At 38.3% G+C, this 23,607-nt stretch overlaps 1 protein-coding gene across 2 annotated transcripts in view; it reads right to left on the bottom strand.

The window, feature by feature from the left end:
• The window catches only part of LOC127639966 (glypican-1-like), a 40,214-nt gene that overhangs the window by 8,033 nt on the left and 8,574 nt on the right, over nucleotides 1-23,607 (bottom strand). For both annotated transcript variants that reach the window (XM_052122326.1, XM_052122327.1), the window contains exon 2: nucleotides 1,921-2,079. In XM_052122326.1, the coding sequence (XP_051978286.1) occupies nucleotides 1,921-2,079 (159 nt within the window). The remainder of the gene's footprint in view (nucleotides 1-1,920; nucleotides 2,080-23,607) is intronic.

Raw genomic sequence — 23,607 nt, 5'->3', positions numbered from 1 at the left:
GAAGCATCATTCAGACACAACAGTTTTCAGTTATTGATGCCGTAAGTGATAAATCCCTCAGTGTAAGTATTCAATAACAGGGCGATTTCTGAGATTAAAGGAATATTCTGGGTTCAATACAAGTTGAGCAAAAACAATTTATTTTGACTTGTCCCTCCTTTTCCTAAAAAGAAAAAAAAAAAAGCAAAAACCTAGGAAGTGAATGGGGCCAATCTGTTAACATTAAAATACTCACTGTTTCAAAAGTATAGCCGCAAGACGTAAACAATTTGTGTTTAACATGATTTTAGTGTGATAAATTGTTTAACAAGTTATATCCAATTTTACAACTTGGTTGCTATGACCACATAACACTGTAAACCATTTAATCTTGCAAAAGAGATTTTTTTTTCAGCTCAAATTATACATGAGTTTAAGAGAAGTATTAATATGTGTTTTTATAAATTTAGAAGCTTCACATTTCTGCTATAAAACCAAAAAATTGCCTTTTTTGCTTCTTTTTTTTTTTTAAGAAATGAGCCGTCAATCAAAAATATTTTCTTTGGTATTCAACATTAACGTCATGAGACCGTGGCTATCACCTTGAGGAGAGTAAAACAGCAGTTATTAGGTTACTCATCTCATGTGAGTGCTTATGATTTTATACAAATGTTTCAAAATTACAATTCATTTTTTTAGGAGTAAAACCTTTTAATGAGAAAATTAATAACTGTTAGGCATAAACTTCACCACATTTTGTGAATTAACTGAAAACAAGACTTAATATCTTATGTAATTTTGCTTCAGGTAAATTTAAGGATACAGTGGTATGAAAAGTGCCATATTACAACATTTTATTGGCATCAGAATAGTATTCAAAACAGATTCAAATGTAAAAAGAGTATATATCAAAAAACATTTTGTGACTGGTTAAGTGCTCATGGAAAAGCATGTTTTGCATAAATGCAACTTTTAAATATGTTTAGATATTTAAATTATTAAATAGATATTTTTGCAGTGTGCTGTTCACCAGTGTAGATACAGATTTCCACACAACATGAAAACACCAGTAGTTTGAAAGGAAAGTCATGAACAATATATTACAAAAGTAATTAAGAAACTGAAAAAAACAAAAATAAATTGAAATATAAATAAAAACAATTTTCATATTATTTATGCATTACACTGCACCACCACCCTATACCTTTATTGCAGTAAGTATCTGATCCAGGGTCAGGAAATTGAGTGCCTCCATCAAAATCTCTAATCATTATTGGCCGTCACTATCGTTTATCATGGTTAAATGCTGCACTGCAGTAAAATGCCATAAAAAAAACCCTGCTGTAATTGCCCCATGAGGCCCACTCGGTGTGAAAGCACATGAGCTTCAGAATTTTTCTTTAATCTACACTTACGATGACACAAACCAGAAGAGAGTTTGGGCTTCAAAGTGCTGCAAATCCCTCACCCTTTACATTCATTAACCCTGATGCAGTTAAAGTCGTAGAAGAGTAAAGGAAAAATGTTAACTAAAAGCAGATGAAGTTTTGTAAACTATCGCTCTGGATAGGACAGCGGTCCATCACAGTACTAGTACACTGTAAAACCTCGAAACCTCATTTCCTGCAGTCAGCGTTCTGTTCTTCCTCAATTTTACACGCTTGGTGGAGAAATGACTACTTAAGAAACAGTCTAAGGTTCATTTGAAAATCATCTTGCTTATTAAGCATACAGCTAACATTCCTGGCAGTTCACTTTGAATGTGAAAAGATAATTGAGGTACCATTTTGAGGTACCACACTGGCAAAAGTTTCTTCATTTTTCCAGTTTGGGAAAACTAAACAGACATGTAAGAAGTGGCAAGACAATATGCCCTGGAAGACTTATGAAATCTGACCAATTGCAAGACTACGGATGTGTGCGTCTGAGGTGAGAACTCACTGTCGAATGTTCTGTACTGGGCATTGAGCGAGGCCTGTATGGAGCGTCCTGCTTCCCTGACCAGACCCTCAAACTCCCGGCGGCTCAGGTTTGACAACGTCTCCTCCATGGCACTGGTGCAGCAGGTGTAGCCCTGCGGACAGATTCGAAGATGTTCCCCTGCAAATGGAATCAAAAGATAACATGATTTAAGCTTTTTAACCTAGTTATGACACCAAGACAGCTATTACTCAAAAGATATCATGCGTCAAGTTCTATAAGGTTTGAAACTTATCTTAAACTGAACGTTGATGAAAAGGTTGACCATTTTTCAAAAAAGCTTTAACAAAGATAGATGGATCTCATATATACAGTATATACTGCTCTCTTTCTCTCTCTCTCTCTCTCTCTCTCTCTCTCTCTCTCTCTCTCTCTCTCTTTATATATATATACACAATGAGGATCTCAATTAGGGTAAAAGCATTTGAACGGATCCATTTTACACTTAATACCACCAATAAAACAAGAAAACGATACAATTGATGTAACTATGCTGAGTTTACACTACATGATTTTAAGCCCGATTTTCGCTCGCCAGCAGTTTTGTGGAGATCGTCGAAAAAAGCCTGATAAATCGGAGCTCACTCCCGTGAACAAAGATCGCAATGTATGAATTATCAAAGACGCGATTTGAGAGACGTGCCAAAGCATCGCCGATGTCAGCGAGATATCTAGCATGTTAAATATCTGGACCCGTCTGCGATTCCAAATCGCGCAATGTGAAGAGCAAGAAATGGGGCACGGGAAGTTTCAGTGGGAGGAGTCCTGATGTACCTGCAACAGAGCATCAACTAGCATGTCTGCGGAATCAAGAAAGTCTCATTGGACCGAAGAAATGAAGGAAAGATTAGTGGAACATTGGCAGGAGCACCAGCGACTATTTGACGTTTCCTCTTAACTGTACCACAACCGGGTGGAGAAAGAGAAGAGTTGGAGAGAAATGGCCAATTCTCTTGGACAGTCAGGTAAGCAAATAGGTAGATATTGTAACCAGTAAAATATGATTAAAAACATACACATCATATTCTGAAACGCATAACATATGATCATGCATTTGTTTCGTATCTCGTATCACTTCTCACGTGTAATCTGTTGTGAAACATAATTTGGAGTCCAGGCAGAGTCGTCGGGGATTCATCAATAGTGAAATGTTTTGTAATGTGTTCACCCCTGTCGCCGATTCGTTGTGTAATTTGAAAACGCTACGACTTCCGTGACAAGACAGACAGTTGTGTAATATGAACGGTACCACGATCCAACGTCTTTCAAAGTCCTGTAGTGTGTAGGAGGCATAAGTTGAAAACGCAATGATAAACAGCTGCATTTAACTAAATATTACATAATTTTGTATATTTAATGTAATAAATACGTTTTATATAACAATAAATGTATATTGCCCCCAGTAGCCGAAGCTGGAAGTTTTGTTGAGGTGAAATGGCCACAAGGTGGCACCAAAAGCGAGTTGTATTTTTTATTTTGTCAGAAATGATGTAATAGTCAACAGGAATGCATATTTTATTGACTCTACAGCATAACCCAAACCCAACCCTAAAGCTAACTGTCAAAGGAGTAAAACTTTAAATTTAGAGCAAAAACTCAACCTCCGAATTGCGCTCAACTTGTTTATGTGAACGCATTTACAACGTACTTCCTGGTTTTCATGGGACCAGAACCAATGTCTCGGAGATCAGTAGTGCCACAGGGAAAGGTGAACATGATTAAATTGATGCAAAAATGTCCGACAGGGGACGGTACTTGTCAGAATGGAGTCATTTTCAGGGGACATGAATATTCAGAAGCAGCATGCTAATTTCATATTGTGATCATATTGTGCAGGCAAATTTAATGGTCCAAACAAATCACTACAGGTTGGGAAATAAAGGTTTGTTACAGCAAAAGTTGCTCCATTTTGAAAATAGTTCAACTATGGTCACCCTCCTTAAGTATGTAGTTAGTAGCACATTTAGTTAATTAATTCCCAACACTGGGCAACACTAATGTCTGAGTGAAAAGATCACGAAACAATACGTCATACAAACTTGATCGAGGGCTTCCAGGCAAGTGGAATTCGGCTCAATTGTGTCAATTAAGGATACATGTGGATACACATGAATTTGCATAAAAGCAATTTGCATTTTGTTGCTCCTGGATGATTGTGTACAATCTTTACAAAGCAGTTATGGCCTGTGTGTGTTACCATATAAAACACTGGGTCAGTCTTGACATTTAGCAAACAACTTTCCCAGCTGAACCTGTCTTGGGGTCATGGCTTTGGGAACTGGAGCGCAAGATTCTATAGCTGCCATGCATTTTTTATGCTGGCTGACTGCAGCGAGAGCGGAAAATCACAGAGAAGCACAATTTTATGTATTCACCGAGGTAAGACTGTAGCAGAGGGGGTTGAAAACTCACTTTCACCATGTTATGGTCAACCTGAGTGCCATTCGATGAGATCTCATGTGTATCTGCAGTTTAGTACTTGGAAATGTTTTTTGTGCTAATGCATTTTTGCCTAGACTGCACACCCTTAAGTGCATCAGTATACAGTCTTTTATACAATATTTGATTTATCCAGAAATAAAGTATGGTGAAGGATATACAGAAACTCTCAAATCTTTTCAATATCGAAATTATTACGGACCCCCTCCAGTACCTTCATTGAACCCCAGGGGACCCTGGTTGAAAATACTGGATATATACAATGGCATTTACATGGTACGCCAATGTATTTTAAAGAATTAAATGGTACTAAAATGGTACATGTGCCAAAAACATGGTATTGCCATAAGGTTATCACTTTATTTTACTGTACTGTTCTACATTTACATACTATACAGTATAATTACAACTATAGTAATTACTAGGTACTAACCCTAAACCTAACCCCAACTCTAACCTTAACCCATATTAAGAACATACTAGGAACACTTTAAGTATACTTAAAAAGTACACATAATGTAAAATAAAGTGCAACCGCCACTGTGTTGCCATGGTACTTAAAAACGTCTTAGGGGCTGTTCACACCGAACGCATATTTGCTATGTAGACATATGCTAGACAGACGTTTTTAACTGTTAAGCTGCATCTCACTGTTTTAAATTTGTTAGCGTCTCGCACAGGAGTGCCACATTTATTGGACTCTGAGTCAAGTTAAAAAGAAATTAGGGTAACCCTAACCCTAACACCTGCACTCTGTTCTACATGTAATGCTGCATCTAGTATACACTATGCATGTTTGGTGTGAACGGCCCCTTACACTGTTTGACAGAGATTCCATATTAATTTATTATGATTTTACAGTAGTAACAATAACTGTGCAACTATGGCATGTTGATGGAAAATGATGGATTTTGTTGGAAAACTGTGGTTATCATGGAACATTTTTGGAAAGGATCTGTAATATATATCTTTTATCTTACAGCTTATCTCTCTCTCACTCTCTCTCTCTCTCTCTCTCTCTCTCTCTGTCATTGTGGGGTTGTAAGCTTCCAAGACAAGGTTCAAACACGCTCCGCTGCATTAAATCACATGCCCGCATGTAACGATCTCATTTGAAACATGCGCGGCTGTACATAAATGCACCGGGATACCAAGATCATATTTTGCGTGTCGGTCCATGCCTGATGTCTGGTGGTGTTAAAAAGACTTCAATCTCATTACGCATAGCATCACAAGTCCTTCATTTGAGTCAGTGAGCGGCACGGAAGTGTGGCCTGCATATCAATGCTCACCGACGAGGGACTGTGAGATACAAGACAGATGAGGCTTTTCTGCAGAAGAATCTGCAGCGGCATTTGCCCACATACCCATGAATGCACAAACATATGCTGAGTTCGGAATGGCATACTACCCATACTTCTCTTACTACTTTTGCCATATGTGTCTATGGCAGAAATGGTACGAGTAGTATGGTAGTATGCCATTCCAACTCAACCATGTATGCGCAATTCGTAAGACATTATTGTTGGAACTGGAATGATGCTTTGCACATAAACTGCATGGGAATGTCACATAGACAGAAAAGAGACAAAGGGGAAAAGTGAGATGGAGAGAAAAGGAAAGAGACAAGAGAGAAACAAATGCTGAGTTCTGAAAAGCATGCTTCCATACTACTCATACTATTTCGGCAGCATGCAGTGTGTATATGCACACTACGCAGTGTACATTTTATACATGCATGGAACACCTGGTAGACCAACTACATTTGTCAAAATAGGCAGAAACTTCCATGAGTTAGAGACATTTTTATACAATGGAATTGAATGGGGCCAATTTTCAGAAGGTTTAAAGGCAGAAATGTGAAGCTTATAATTGTATAAAAGCACTTTCATTCCTTCTTCTGTAAAAAAATTAAATCAATTTGATTGAGCTTAGCTTGTATTAAACCCAGAATATTCTTTTAATTACTTAGCGGTTGTTTACTCGACAATATGTAGTAGATCCGCAATAGAGTATTTTCACCACATATAAAGACTAGTACATAGTGTATACTACTAAATATGCAGTAAGCAAGTATTCCATTCCAAACATAACCAGAGAGAGAGAGACAGACAAATATTGTGCATGTATATCCGATAATTTCAGTTAGATCCAGAGATGATACATGCGTTTATGAATGCAGAATGCTCTCCAAGGTAATATTCTGCATAGGCTATAAATAAATCCAAAGGAATTATCTCTTCTCTGTTGCATGTAAACATTGTTCAAGCCTTCTTGTGCTGCTGCGGTGTGTGTAATAGATGGAAATCGACTGAGAATCACCTGTCAACCGCCTCTATCTTTGAGCTGGAAAATCAACAGTTTCTTCAGACAGAGTAATTGTAAGTGATGGACGGCTAGACAGATAGCCAAGCAGGATGACAAACAGGCTTATATAGTGGAGAAACCTTGTGTTGTGTCAGATAAGGAAGCAAAGCCCTTCATGTTAAACTGTTAGCAGGTAGCATTCAACCAGTGTTGCTAGATCTTGCTAGAAAAGAAAGCAATTTGGTGTATATAATAAGTCAATCGCCTCACAAATATACATATAAATAAGCGACCCGAGTTCTGATTTATTGTGGAATCAGGTTTCACAGCCTGAATTTCCATGACTTTACTAATTGTTTGTGATTACTGGATAAGAATGATTAAATATAATTTGATTCAGACACCCAATGACCAATTTATGAAAAAGAACCAATAAAAAAGAAAATGAAAATAAGATTTGCTCAAAATGTAACTCCGCCTCAAGGTGTTGCAACATGACGCTACATTGCAGTGTAGACAGGGTCAGAGACTATTTAGCAGAGACGGCCACTTCTATTAAAATAAATGGGAAAAATTAGAATGCCCAACCAAGGAGCTTTAAGCGCCTAATGGTCAATGGATGTAGAAAAGTAGTCCTGTCTTACAGGTAAAAGAGCCAATTACCTTTTTGATACAGACATTGCCAGGACAACTGGATTTTTTTTAGTATAATTTGAGGTAAAGAAAACAATTTAGGATACCAGTGTTGTCAGATTTTACTCCGTTTTGGAGATTTCGGTCTTTCCCCATTCAAGTAGATATAGGAGCTGGACCAGCATGACTGGAAATAGCCTCCTAAGAGTGTTCCAAAGATGGCCGACAGTGGACTTGCTAGAAAGACTTTGACAGGGGGTGAATCTTAATTCAGAGAACGCGGAAAACGGACTTGCGTTCTTATTATGGTAAATGGTCTACAATATAGCGTCTTTTATCCTTAACGTATTCAAAGTGCTTTACACTGTGACGCATACACCCATTTGTACACCAATGGCAGCAAATTATTTTTTTCCATCAAGTTGACTATTGCTATTAGTGGTTGCTTCATTGTGCTTTGGGGGCAAAGCCCTAGCAAGCCTAAGTATGCAACTGTATCCTAAAAGTAATCCCAAAACATTACAACTTGAAATTGCCCACATTTTAAGTGACTTTATGAAAAAACAAGTACAAAGTCACTTATAATAAGAGGACATGGCAATACTTACTTGTTTTCAACCCTACTGGCTTGATCCCTTCAGGGCCAGTGACTATATTAATCAAACAAATGCTCCATGCAGTGTTGTGCTGAGCACTCTTTTTCCATTCCTCTCCCTTGAAGGGCTCTTTGATTTTCGCTTACATGCTTCAAAATGCTTCAGGGTGTCAACTTCTGAACAGATCATTACAAATAAGTAAGCACTTTTGAACAAAGCGCTGGAAAAATAGACAGTGGCTTGCTTATAAGCATTTAAGTGCTGCTTGCATGACTATTATTGCCAAAAACCTAAGTATTCATCTTTGGTGTAACTCTTTCCACACCGTTTGTGGTACGGACATGAATGATACCTCAATTTATGCAGCTTGTTAAGGAGAGGTGCACTTTTACTTTCTAAGCCATTATGCTGCATTCCGTTCAAATGAGATGTGGGGTATTTCATACTTGATATCTCCAATCTCCAACCATAAATGCATTCCATTGCCAAATCGGAAGGTGACATTTAAGGAAACAAAACTGCAAGGCTCCCGTTAGCATAGCAGGTGTTTGACTGTCACTTGAGATGTATCCTAGCAACCCAATTCATAATCAATCTGCAATGCTAGCATTTGTGCTACAGGTGTACGATTATCAAAAGAGAGTATAATTTACCATGTTTGAACACCTGCTACTCTGCTAATGTTTGTTAAATTTGCTTTAATATCATGTAATGTAGGAACTTTGACTTATTTATCGATATTATTTAATACAAGTGAATGTTTATCACTTATTTTTTATATCTTCCTGGGTGCCCGACATGACTTCATGCACCTGCATCTCAGCAGACTCTGAGTTTAATATTTCTGCACGACTTTCCAAGTTGGAATTATGACTTCAAGTGGTGTTCCATTGCACTTTTCCCAGTAGGTAGTTGAAAAATCCGACTTACCGAGTTTAATGGAATGCAGCTTTAGACTTACGATTTTCGTTTGGCAGACGATAAAACAGCTGAAAAAAATACCATAGATTTACACTAAAAGAGGGACCCGAGCCAGAATTATGGGCCAGAATTGTATAATCGTAACCACTTAACAAAATCCTGGCAACCATCCACAACATGGTCCTGGAGGAATGTTACAATACTATCATTTCGCTGTGTACTGTACTAACTGTATATGGTTGAAACGACAATAAAAACCACTTGACTTGAAATCCTAGGATCATGACAGTGACTTCTGCATGGGCCAATGCTAAAACATAAACATACAATTTTGCACATAGTACAATGTAGAAAACAATAAAGAACAAAACCTTTTTTGTGGAATTTTTAAGGGCTGATAAAATGTGAATTGTACAAGTCTCACGAAAAATTATAATAGTATGAGATGTTGAAATTGTTAGAAATTCACAAGTTGGCTCATATAAAAACTTACAACTTTTACTTCTATAGGGAGAAAAAACTAACAAATGAAAGATGTTTTTCCACTAACCCAAACCTACACCTAACCATTAGGGCTGGGATAAACTATTATTTTTTAAACGATTAATCTAGCGATTATTTTTTTGATGCATCGATTAATCTAACGATTCATTTTTTCAGTCCGATTAATCGACTTGTGACAACACCGGTAATACCGGTTTCATCGGGGGTGGGGGTGTATAAAATGTAAAAAAAAAAAAAAAAAAACATTTGCCGGGAGTTTGATTGACTGGCGATCTGATCAATCAATCATAATACGCCATTTTTGTCCGACAAAGTAGTCAGGAGAGAGAAGATTAACGTCGGTGGATTTGAATTTGAATAATGGATTGTAGGCTACTGTACTGACATCTTTCCACGGTTAAAACAACAGTGCTTCTGATGTAGGCTACATTCATGTTTAGCCTATTTGATGCTATAAATTAACCAAGGAAAAGATGATCGGTTCATGAGCAGCTTTAACTGAGGCAATCTGTCACGACACATTAAAGAGCCACAAAATAGTAGGCCTATTTATGGTTTAATTTTCTTTGAATGACCAAATTTGAAAGTTGAGACTTTATTAAATGTTACCTGCTTGGTCCTGTCTGTCAGCGCGATGTCAGTGTCCTCTATGTATTTTTCACGACATTCATAGCTACAAGCGCATTATTAATAGCTATAAGCGAAAACTTTAGGTGTCGACAACGTATTATAGCTTAATCCAACATCGAGTGCAAAGTGGGGAGTTGAAAAAAAACTTATGGTGCTCTGTCATCTGCGGCTGCTCCCGGGTGACGCTAGAATGGAAGGCCATCTCCATTTTGCAAAGATGACATATCACGGAATTTTTTCCTTTTAAATTAAATAATTCTCATACTTTAGAGGAACGAGTGCATGCCGCCTTGCACTTCTGATAGTCTGAGGAGCCACTCGTGTTGGCGCCGGCTTCTGACAATTCGACGCGCATATTTTGCGTCGACGTCATCCCAGCCCTAGTGCTGGTGCATTGCCGTGGTGCTAGAACGGAAGGCCATCTCCATTTTGCAAAGACGACATATCACATAATTTTTTCCTTTTAAATTAAAGAATTCCCACACTTTAGATGAACGAGTGCGTGCCGCCTTGCACTTCTGGTAGTCTGAGGAGCCACTCGTTTTGCTTCTACTCTCCGGCGCCGCCATCTTTGTTTTGGTCTGACGAATCGACGCGCATATTTTGCGTCGACGTATTTTTTACGTCGACGTCAGCCCTACTAACCATGGTTTTATTAGGAAAATAACTTGTGCAATACGGAAGAAACCAAATTAAAAACGAAATAACCAAATTTGTTCACTGACATTCCCTTTCTTAAAATAAAGTGTAAGCTAGAAAAAATATGATGCCTGTAACTTTTGTTTGTTGATTGGTTGGTCTAAAAGTCATTAGTTTTCGTACAAGCCAAGTTGACGTTTTCGCCTAATTATACGAATCATTACAAGTTGTCATGAGACTATGGTGGAATTGTTATATGTTGACAAATTTATTTGAATTAGATGTATCATTATGAGTAGCTTGAGTGTTGTGAAGTATGCACATTGCTAAAAAATAAATAAAAAAATAAAAATAACAAATATAAATTTTCATCGAATCCAAGAAATACAATGAAAAATGAAACAATTGGAATGGGATTCTCAAGAGCTAAAACAAAGTGATGCACATATAGTATGTTTACTGATTTTCCGAGGCCTCTCTGACTGCATTCCAAAAACAAAGTTAGCCTAATTCTTAAAAAAACACTGATATTGACACGACGGACTAAAACACCCTCATGCCTTTTGGATTGGCTTCTGACTTGGACAGACTTCAGACGCAAGAAGGCGGGACCTCGTTTTAAGAGTGAACATCCAAACAGTGAGAGGAAGTTCTTTTGAGGACCCCTCTTCAAGTTTACCTTCAAAGCCTATTTTCCCATCTCCCTTTCCTTCTTTTACCGGGAGAGGATTAGAGTGGACTACTTTGAGATGAGGGCACAGGCTGCCTCAGGCGCTGCTTTACCAGCAGCAGGTGCGCGAGTATCTACAGGTGAGCCTGGTTGCAGTTTGAATTCCCTGCGCTGGCCCAAAAACATGCTTATGTCCTCTGTGCCTGATTAACAGGCTGTCTCCAAGGAAAGAGAATCTGTTTGGTAAGCTTGGCTCCCAACCAAACCCTTTTGGAACTCTCATAAACACCACACCCCGATGTGACCGCTTAAGTACCACTGAGCATAAGGTTCAGGAACCAGCTAAGCAAGCAGTTTATGGAAACACACTAAGAGATTTATTAAAAGTGGAACAAAAGTGGTAAAATTGGATCCTAAGTGCTTAAGCTGACATACTAACATAGATACAAATGAATCACTCTTATTGTTGGTGCTTGCTGAGAAAACATGGGGGTTGGTCCCCCATGATCGTGTTTCTCAATGCCCCTCTTAGCCCCCCTTTTGCCTGGCTATTAGTCCAGTTCGGGACAACTATTTTCCTGTTTTTAAGCTATGAAATGCTTTCTCCTTAGTAGCTAAACAGGAATGCCCTGGCAACCACCAGAACATCCTAGCAACACATAGCAATGTGCTAACAAACACTCAAAACACATTAGCAACAACATAAGAATGCCCTGGCAACCACCCAGAAAACATATTGCAATGTGCTAACAACCACTTGGAACATCTTAGCAACTGCATAGGAACACCCTGGCAACAACCCAGAACACTTCAAAACATATAGCAATATGCCAAAGACCACTCAGAACACCCTGGCAACACACAGCAATGTGCTAACAACCACTAAGAGCACCTTATCACATTTTCTAAAGCTAACATTTTTAACATTTCATATCACTTTTACTTTTTCAGTCTTTACGAGGCCTCCGAAAATCTGTGACTTGCAAAATATCTACTGCAATATAATGAAATATTTGTGATTTACTGTATATGTTGCTTGCAAAATGCTTTTTGTCCCCACAATGGTGTAGATATGGCATCTACCAGCAGTGGCTAATTAGCTTATTTTAACAAGCCAAACACTGACCTCATAGTAAACATAATTCTGCATTAAGAGGATGCATCAGATTTAGTATCACATTTGACAGTGGACCAAATCTGATTTTGTATAATTTAGCTGTTTACATGCTTACAAAAGATCGGATCTATATGCTAGTCTGGATATCTATGAAAACTCTTGGGTTGACAATGTAAATCTGGCCATATTGTCCATCCAAAGCTGGCTGCCATTCACAACTAATCTCTAAATCTGACCTTGATTTTAAATATGGGGTCAGAAGGGTATCATGACACTTTGCCCAAACATTGGTCTCAATTAAGAGTATAAGCTGCCATAAATGAACACAATGCATTATCTTCTATAATTCCCAGCAGACCCCTGTACTCTGAGGACATGGGGGAAATACATACACAAAATTATTTGAAATGAGGTTAGGAAGCCAGAAAGAGAGACATGTTAGTTCAAAAGTGTGTCTAACACCCCTACATTTGCGTCAGCAACGTGGGATTGACTTTATAAACAAAGGTATATGTTTGTGAAAAAACAAAACTGATGAGGGATTAGGTACTTTTTAAAATGATGGTACAAAAATAATCCAGAGTTTCCGGGATCTGTTGCTAATCCAGTTGAAACGACACTTGCACCTCATCACCTATGGTCAACTGTTTTAAAGGGATAGTTCACCCCAAATTGTAATTCTCTCATTATTTACTCCCTCTTATGTTGGTTTAAACCTGTAAGCTATAATCATTTTCTATGATTTTTTTTCAGTGGAACAAACTTTTGAGAATTTTTTAAGGATCATCACATAGATCATTTCCACACAACAACAGTTTGCAACAGGGGTGCCAAACGTGCAAAGGACTCCGATGTGGCTAGTGGGATGATTTGACGGAGAAAAAAAAAATACTTAAAAACATTCACGTTGATTTAGCTTATGACATCGGTATTATGAGGTTTTTTTAGCTACAGCAGGGCAGATAAATTTGTGGTGTTGCATGGATGTTATAACTTTCATCATCGGTGGAAATAATTTAATAATGCACGACATTCATAAAGGTTTGGAATGACAAGAGGGGGAGTAAATATTGACCAAATAATTTTTTTTGGCTTAAATATTCCTTTAATTTTCATTTTCATGGCAATAGCCACATCATTCTTATTGCGCTTCCGCCACATTCCCGGTAACCTTTCTTTCAACCTCTTCCTGTGCCTTTTAGCACTAATTATCCCCCTCCCACTGTGTTTCTAGCACTCTCTTAACCATCTGCCTCTGGTCTTTCTTATCCGCTACCCTGCTGAGTCGTGGGGCGGCTCAAAGCAGCCCGAACATCCCAGGCGCCGGGCCGTCTTACGCTTAGAGCTTCTGACCCCTGAACCAGGCCTTGCACGAAGCCTCAATAAAGGCGATTGACGGCCACTCGCTTTATGTGCTAAAAGAGACGGCTTCAGAACAGGCCTGGTATGCCCTATAAAACACTGGAACACACCCTTTAATTGATTTCTTAGGAAGTTGAAAGATGCCAGCCCTTGCTTGGTAAATGGGAATGATCGAGTGATATTGAAGCTATTTTGAAACTAGTTTTTCAAGTTACTCACTGAAAGTAGTTGAACTAGTCAAGGTACACTTTGAAATAGTAGTTAGCTACACTACAAGATACTATTAAAAGTAGTACAAATAACATGTGCGCTACTTTCCAAGCCCTCAGAAACCAAATGAAAGCTTTAACCAATTTTTACAAAATTTACTATATTTAAGTCGTTATTTTCCGATATTTTTTATCTTCACTGTAGCTCTAAAATACCAATAACACCAAATATCACTGGTCTCGTAACCAAATATCATGATGTCAAACCTGCCACATATTTGACTTGAGAGCTATAGCGCAATATTTTGGTGTATTTTGTAAAATATTTTTTTTTATATATAGAAATGCAAAAATATTTTTTTTTAGCCAGGACTCAAATAGTCCGTTAAAAAAATGATGAGAACTTCGCAATGCTTAAAATGAGAGAGAGGGGATATTTTAGGAGGGCGTGTTTGAATATTACCTTAGTTTGCTCGGTTCTACAGCTGCAACACAATATAATATAAAACAGCAATGTGGCATATTGTTGCTCTATGCCACTATTTATTGAAAAAGCTGTGCGGTATGTGTAAATGTCAAGAGGCCTCAAGAGGCGCATTAGCGACTGCTGCTAAAGGCTATAGCCTCCTCGTTAACGCACCCGTGTCCAATGCGGCTGACACTGGTTCGAATCCCGCTCGGCGCTGGACCGTAACAAATATTCCACATATTTGAACATTGAAAATATTCCACATTTCAGCTTTAAGTCAGTAGCATCGCAACTCTTGTTTGATTGGCAAACTCCGTGCCTGGAACTAAATGAGTGTGTGTGTACGTCTGGGGTTTGGCTGAAATGTATTATGAAAATAGCAGAGGTTTGATTGTGATTTAGTTTGCCCATGGTCTGGTCTCATATGTGTGTTTACAGTTTTATGACCCAGGGGAACAGAGGAAACAGGAGGGAGTGTGAAATATAAAGGCCATAACAGGTCGGTCTAATGAGATGCTGTGATCCTACAACACACCGTATACGAGAGGGTTCAAAGGGAAAAATACAACCCTGTTGACTTTATATTTAGAACCTGATTTACAGAGGCCCTTTTGGAAACTAGTAAAACAAAAATTACAGCTCAGAGATGTGAAGATAGCATAGCTGAGATATTCAACTTTTAATGATAGAGCAACACCAGCATTTGAAACACCATTATATGTGTGTGGGGTAAAACATTTACAATAAAGTAACCAAGTAAGACCAAACTTTTTTTATTTTAATACAAAATTGACCCTATTTACTTTCTTAATACATATTCCTGGTCTCGTTGTGCTTGATTCATAACAGTATAAAAACTATATTTGTAATATTTTATTAAAACCTATTAACATGCTACACTTCTATTAGATTATCATATAATTTAAAAGTGTCTGATCAACACTGAGGCAGTACAGATACTTTTCTTTCTAAATGACTCCTCGACTTCTTGAGCGTTTGTTGAGATTGGAGACGACACGTAATATGTATTATGGATACACTCTGAAACGTACATCTTGCATCGCTAATGGTAAAAGATGGCAAAGCGGACGACTCAGCTCTCTGAATGGGACACTTCCAGGTTTCCATAAATCTAAAAATACACTGCGGCTCAGACTCTGCCCCTTCTGCCAGAAACACACGTGTGCAACTGAGAACGTGCATGTGTGCAAACAGTGCTTGTAATCATGCACATTACAATGTTTGCCAAACCTTGTTAAAACGGACGACCTGATCTCTAATCAAGTATGATGTGTGGCCATGTGTGCGAGTGTGGACAAGGAAAACAGGTTGAGAGGCTAAGATGTAGTGAACATTAAAGGGATAGTTCACCCAAAAATCATGTACACAGCCTCATGTCATTCCAAACCCATTTGAATTTCTTTTTTCAGTGGAACACAAAAAGATAAATTTTTCAATGCATTTACAAGGAATGGGGACTGGAGCTTTTAAGCTTAACAAATGACACAAAAGCGCCATAAAAGTATCAGAAATGTAGTCCGTAAGACTGACATTTATCCTTCTGAAGCTTTGTCCGAGGAACAGACTGAAATTAGTTATTTACTGAAAATCTTCCCCTACAAAAAGCTGTTAACCACTGCGAATGGATCAAGAGCCAGCAGTCATGTTTTGGAATATAGCAATAACAATTTGCGAATAAAGCTGCATTTCCATCTCATGTGTTCAAGAGAACAAAATCGCCAAGGCAACTGCCGCAAAAATTGGCATCTATATTCCTATATAAATTCTGCAGGAATATATTCAGTAATTATGTATGAGCCCCGTTCGGGACGGGGCTCAACTGGGGGTGGTGGGGTGGTGGAGGTTACCGTGTTAGCACACTGAAACAGCAATGTGATAGATTGTGAGCAGACTTATAAAGCAACGGCTTACATGCGATTGGCTAGGAGTTACCCAGCTAATGATGTGATGATGTACAGCTGCTAGTCTTCCCGCTAGAACTACGCTGCGCTTACATTTCCATCGTAGTTTATGTGCATGTATTCTTATGGAATAAAAAATGTATCCACCTCAAGCGAACGCATATTTTTATATGTGATTTTATTAGCATTTTTTTATTGGGGTTTCTATCAAATGTTTTCATGTTATATCCCAAAATATGCATAAAAATACTATATGTGGATTGAAACCCATCTAGTGTCTTGAAATTGAGATCCAGATCAGTCCGATTCATGAACGAATCATTCAGACTGGTTTGGTGAACCAGATCAAACTGATTCAGATTGTGAAACAATTAGTTCACAATTTGGACATTCTTACTTCTGTTATAAATGTGACAAACAATGGAGTGGATTGCATGGAAAAAATTACCAGAATTGTTTTGTTGAGGTGAAGTATCCCTTTAAGAGACAGACCACATGACCTCCTGTCTTCTTGCTTCAATGCTTCGTAGGGATTTTTTCCCTGGATTTTGGTGCCATTTCCTTTTTAAAGGTGTCATGAATTGGATTTTTATTTTATTTAATAATGTTCCTTGAAGTACACTTAAAATGTTAGGAATAATTGGTCATTTTCTATCCAGTTTTTGTGCCTCTGATTCAAATGCTCAGTATTTGGGGCGTGTGTTCTTGAAGACTTCAGTGTAAACCCTCACTGCTGCGATTGGGTAACATCTTGGCATGTGGATAAGAGTAAACGCCCCCGCCATTACACACGTGTGGGGTTATTTTGAAAACTGAGTCTGATCCTGAATTAACCCCCTCCACAAACACCACGGATACTGCAGTCTGTGGCGGCATGATAAGTAATCACTGTAATTTACTTGACTATTTGTGTAATAGGTAATAATTTGATTCTTGTTTAAACCAAGACGCAACACAACGGTGTGTATCTTTACATTGTTGGGGCATTTTCCAACCGTGAAACATTTCCCTGTTTTACAAATGCTGAGTAACGCTTGACAGTACCAAATAAAGTGTAAATACATGATGCAACATGTAACCGTATACAGGTTACATTCAACTGTGTTTGTCGCAATGTCGTTTGTCATATAATCATCTTTCATAATTTATTCAGTGTAGTGACAAACGCATACGTTGTTCATTACAATATGTCATATTTTCATTAAAAAAGAAAGAGACTGTCTAAATATATTGATATCAATACTCTTTAGGTGCATCTGTGGCAATTGTGCCATCATGCCAACACAACAAGTAAATATATGCTGCTTAGAGATCCATGTGCATTAAAACTAATACACGAGCATCTAAAATCACTAGGATAAAATAAAATACTCAGTACACATCTAACAGTCTGTAACATACGAAGCAAAACAATTAACATGGATACTCACACTTGTTTGTTGCCACATCACTGTGGGGTCCAATATAGTTGGCACTTAATCAACTTTTAATTTAAGTCTCTGCAAAACCTGCTTCGAACTGTGTCTTGTTTGTGAAAGAATCATCGGCAAAATGAAGTGAGCAAACAAAACCGTTCTTGCTGACGCGATCCAGGGCTTCAATAAAAATAAAGGTCAGCCAATCTTTCTTAATGTTGGGATCCTTGCAAAGCAAATGCAAGAGATCTAGTTTCCCACAACCTAACACTGCACAACGTCTTGACATCTTCGTTTTCATCGTGAGACCTCCTGTTGCTCCAAAAATAACCTCACGGCTCTACTCTAACAGCAAGACTGGTGGGCGGGCCTAAGCAGTATAGACAATAAAGTAGGCGTTGATCTGTTTATGGAGAGGCTGGCCTGTGCTGATGTAATACCTTACTATGACGTAATAGGGAGGAGGAAGTAGAGAACAAGCCATTTTATCACCTTGGTTTCGATAAAGCCTTTTTTTGGACTAACAAAGACGTTTTTGGTTCTGGAATGTACAGTATGTTTTCCAATTCATGACCCCTTTACATTTTCAACTTTGGTTATACATACAGATGTTACTGAGAGGGTGGGGGTGTAGGGGGTTAAGCCAACAGATAATAACAGGAAGAGAAAACTTGGCAGAAAAAGTGGATAAATCACAGTGTTTGAGCTTCAAGCAAGTAGCCAGCCTGGGAGAGCCCATAGGAGAGGAAGATCGCAAATGAGATCTCTTTAACATCCGTTTTGCGTATATAAAAACAGGAAATTATAATGTCCCGTTACCCTCCATATGATGCATTCATTTTTTAATCTGTCACTGACTTTTAGCGACCAGAATAGCTCATTTGTTGAGTGAGGTTCTTCTAGTGAGCAAGGCAAATGTGCTGTCATTGATTCGGTGAGTCATTATGCAAAATAAAATGTTCTTCATAATTGCTTCACTCAACAATAAAAAATGTCACAATAAATAAATCTCTTCAGTCTAATAATCTGTTGTGTTGGCTTAAACATGGCCAAAACAGATATATTTGATTTGAGTGCCTTTAAAGTCTTATTCTTTAACTTTTTTCTTCTTCGTTCAAACAAGGTCATTGAGAATGACTCTAATTGCCATGCTTGGTGCTGCTAAAATCTGGATTATGGGTTCCTGGATTATGGGCAGAGTATTTGTGTCTTTAAGAAATCCTAATCCCTGAGCTGTCACGAATCAGAAGGGTGTCTTTGCCAAAAATATAGTCGTTTTCTGATGTACATGGTCCCTACGTAGTGTTCACTGCTCCCTGCATGCTGAGTATGGGATCTCTGTTCACTATAAAGTTAATTGGACAAAATGTCTTTGTCCGGACAATTGAGTCCAGATTAGGAGTATTGCCTGCGATGATCAGATACTTGTGTAAATAAATATAACATATTATATAAATGGTTATACTTTCATATTAAAAATGTATATAACATATGTATACATATGTAATTGTAGTTATATACAAATGTTTTTACAATTTTAAAAAACATATATCATACAATTCATCATCCTTAAGCCCCTATATTTAGTGATAAATGGCTTTTGCCATTTTTAACCCTCAGATAACAGAATTGCATTGTTTCCTTGAAGTAACTGAATATTATATAATATTCATTAAGTATGGGTAAACACTACACATAACAATAGCTCTAACAAAAATAGAAAGCAAATTTACCGTAAATGTAATTGCTGCAAATCTGCCAATGATAATTTTCACATGCAAATGAGCTTTGAGCAGGGCTGGACTGGTAATCTGGCATACCGGGCATTTTCCCAGTGTGCCGATGCACTTTGGGGCCGATCAGGGAAGGATTTGCCATCGGAAGAGGGGAGCGGGCTGGTGGGTCGGCCGCGAAACGACAAAAACAGCGCACACACACCCCCCCACCTCTCACCAACTTTTGGTTCAGCAGCATAATTTTGGGCCAGTTGCGATGCAAAATCCCGGGCCAATTTCTCTTCCCAGCCCAGCCCTGGCTTTGAGGCAAATTGTACATTGTTGCCAAAGGTATGTTGCTGGTTCTCCACTACCGTTGAAGAGCTGCAAACTTCTGGCAAACATTTACGGTGAATCACAAGTTCATTCATGTGAAAATAATGAGTGGTTTAAATAAATAAGTAAGGGATGTGACACTCTGAACTGAATCTTAAAAAGCAGTTTTGGTGGAATAAAAATGCACATTAACTATCAGAGCTTGCTTAAGTCACACAAAAAGCTGGTTGACACAATTGCTAACACTTTTGGAAGAAATATAGCATTTTTTCAAGTTAGTTTTTGACAGCAGGTGTTTTTGCGATTGATGCATGATCAGTGTATATTAAGAATCACAGTGCTAAATAATGGATGTACACAGTAAAAAGTAAAGTGTTTTAATAGAAAGTTAAAATATAGAATGCTTAGCAGGCTCCAAACACACACTCAGGCTATGTGTTAGTGGCAACAGGAACAGGAAGTTAAATCAATCAATATCAATGCTTGGGTCTCTAATGGTTAATATGAAAATACAGGTGATTTCATTAACTTTCATGTACCGTACGTATGTGTTTTCTTAACTCTTGGTCATGATTGCATTGTAGCACTATACCTTGCATGCTAAAGCATGTACTGTACCTGCGCGCAGCTGCCTAGTAACCACTCATGAGGTGAATTAACCAAAGTAAAAATGACCAAATTCTTTTTCATCACGTTTTTAGTGTTGGTAAACTTTATGTAGTACTGAGGTGGTGCTTAATGACTGATTTTTTTATGCTTTTGAAAGCAACAACAAACAACTAAATTTTTCCATTCTAAGGGGCTGTTCACACACGTCCTTACACAAAAGCTAAAAACGAAATAAATAGACAAAGCGCCAACGAATAGAGTGCAAGTGTCTCAAGGCACATTGTTCAACATTGAACTTCTTATTACCTTGACACCGCCCCTAAAAAACACTGAGCTCCTGCGCGAGATGCTAAAAACCAGCATAGACCACATCAAACGAGAGATTAAATTGTTTTGTTTTTTTCGGAAGCAAACAAATGTGTTTGGTGTGAATGGCCCCAAAAGCCTATTCAATTTGCTATCCTAACAATGCACAATTTAGTTAGCTGCATGTTTTCCTCGATTTACCATCGTTTTCTTGTCTGCGACTTATCAGAACAGATTTGCGGCAAATTTTTGGGATGCAACTTTCCAGTTGACTACAACTGTTGGTAGAATATGTATGAACATCGTGAGGTGTTTATGCCAGCATTTCATGTCAAAGGGAATTGGAGATTTGGGTAGTGTCTGAATCTTTATAGAGATCTACAACCAAATCCAGGATCCCAGGTCAACTCGATTTCCTCCCCAATTTGGAATGCCCAATTCCTAATGCGCTCTAGGTCCTCATAGTGGCATAGTGACTCGAGACAATCTGGGTGGCAGAAGACAAATCTCAGTTGCCTCCGAGTCTGAGACAGTCAATCCACGCATCTTATCGTGTGGCTTGTTATCTCTCGCGGCATCCATGCACAACTCACGCTCTTCTCCGCGGCATCCACGCACAACTCACCACGTGCCCCACTGAGAGCGAGAAACACATTATAGTGACCACGAGGAGGTTAACCCAACATGACTCTACCCACCCTAGCAACCGGGCCAATTGGTTGCTTAGGAAGCCTGACTGAGTCACTCAGCACGCCCTGGATTCGAACTTGCGACTCCAGGTGTGGTAGTCAGCGTCTTTACTTGATGAGCTATGCAGGCCCCCCAGACATTCACTTTGAATAGATTCTGACAGGTGTTATTTTCCATTAGATCCAATTACAAGGAGGCTCTTAATGAATAAGTGGTAAAGAACTGATAATTCACTCAATGACAAGACCCTAAAGAGATTACTTAGCTAAGATAGTCAACGAGGCATGATGTCCAATGTCCAAACCTTCTCTGAACCCTGACATCACCTGATGTGACCCTGTTGTTAGGACAAAGTCTACAGACACAGCTATACGTGGAAAGAACAATGCACTCTCTTTAAGGTAAAGACGTCTAATCAAGCAGAACCCTGTGTTGGGGCTGTTCAAAAGGACGCAAATACGTTTTCGGTGTGAACGGCCCCTTAGTTTCTATGCTGTATTGTGATTGATGGTTTTCATTGTTAGACTTTATGACCACACTTAAGTATTGTGCAACTATACAGCTGAAAAAAAGCATGTTGTGATTTGATTGTTGGTTGTTGGTTCTGGGACTGCTTACGCTAGCTGAGCAACTCCCATAGAGATGAACGGTAATGCGAACAGATAGCTTTCTCCAGGTACTTTAGGTTTCCTTGTTGTACACAGTATAAGAAAATTACCTTATTACATGTTACAACAAGATAATGAAATTCAAATGAAAAGCTAGCGATATATCTAAACTAAGACAAAAACATATGCTAAAAACCAGTAAGATGCTGACTAACAAGCATGTTGTTATATGATATTCTCAAATTCACTCACTGAAACCTTGTTCAAACGCTATGACAACAGTCATTTCTCAGTGCTCAGTGAGTCTGACACTTGTGCGGTATAATGTTCCTTGAACCCTGAAAGAACAAAGAAGCAGTCGTTTCACTGTCAGCGATAATAATCACCTCTCCGTCTTCATAATTCACCTCCCTTCTCTTTCACCAGCGTGTTGGCAGTAAGATAACCTGACAGAAAATTGGCTAATGCAAAAAATGCACAATTAATATTGACAGAGCAAAGTGGCTGGAGAAACGCCCGGCGCTACTGTGAATTATTCACAACACGGCTGTTAGCAAGTATTCAGCACGAGGCGATGAACACTTGTCGATGGCTGTGGAAGACTAATCACAAAAGAACCCATTTGTTTATTAATTTGGCTAGAGATGCTGACATCATACAAAAGCTTAAAACAACAAACTGTAGCTGAATTGGTTTTAAACGTGTGAATATGGTGAATAGGTGTCAAGGGCTTCTTTGTTTTGTATCCTATGTGTGGAGAGGCAGAATTACACATGGATATATGTGTATATGAGTATATTATAACCAGATATCAAAACAGGCAATCATCATAGCTTACATTTACATTTATAGGGACGTATATCACAAGCAGTATAACAATCACAGTAATTGCTACATGCAGATTATTTACAGTAATTGGTGGGTCGCAAGTCTGTTCGCTGTCAGCAGGAAAAAACAATGCTAATAAAATGCAACTAACCATATAATCGTATGTAGATAGGATAAATAATCTTATCAGCTTTTAAAAGGGAGAAAACGCTTTGCATATCTGTTGTTGTTGACTGTGCGTCCAATAAAACTCCTTGATTCGCTTGGTAGAAGGATTTCACATTGCGTTAGGAAAGGTTATGTGACATGCCGTTGTTCTTGAAAACGCTGAACAAAACTATGCAAAGTAAGACTAGATCTGACTAGATTAAATACCGGTTCACTTGCAGTGAAAATAAACATGTTTTGTTCTGACCACAAGTTGTTTGGTGAATTATTGGGTGCCAAAACTATAGAAATTCTAAAGAAATTTGGGAAGCCAAATTTGACAATTTTCAGCTTATGTCACGTTATTAATTTTGCCGATTGGTATGATTATCATGCAGTTGCTATTAAAATGTTTTAAGGACATTTTTGTTCATTTTTAAGTTTTGGTACTGTGTGTGGTACATGTTTGTTATAATACACCAAAGAACAGTTTCGTGAACGAAATACACAGAAATGCATCCTGCTTGTATGGAACCAGATCCCTTTTTAAATTGTAATCGACATTTAAATGGTAAT

The sequence above is a fragment of the Xyrauchen texanus genome, chromosome 48 (genome assembly GCF_025860055.1).
Source record: "Xyrauchen texanus isolate HMW12.3.18 chromosome 48, RBS_HiC_50CHRs, whole genome shotgun sequence".
Classification (NCBI taxonomy): domain Eukaryota; kingdom Metazoa; phylum Chordata; class Actinopteri; order Cypriniformes; family Catostomidae; genus Xyrauchen; species Xyrauchen texanus.
The sequence above is the reverse complement of the archived record's forward strand: the minus strand, read 5'-3'. Positions and strand labels throughout refer to the sequence as shown.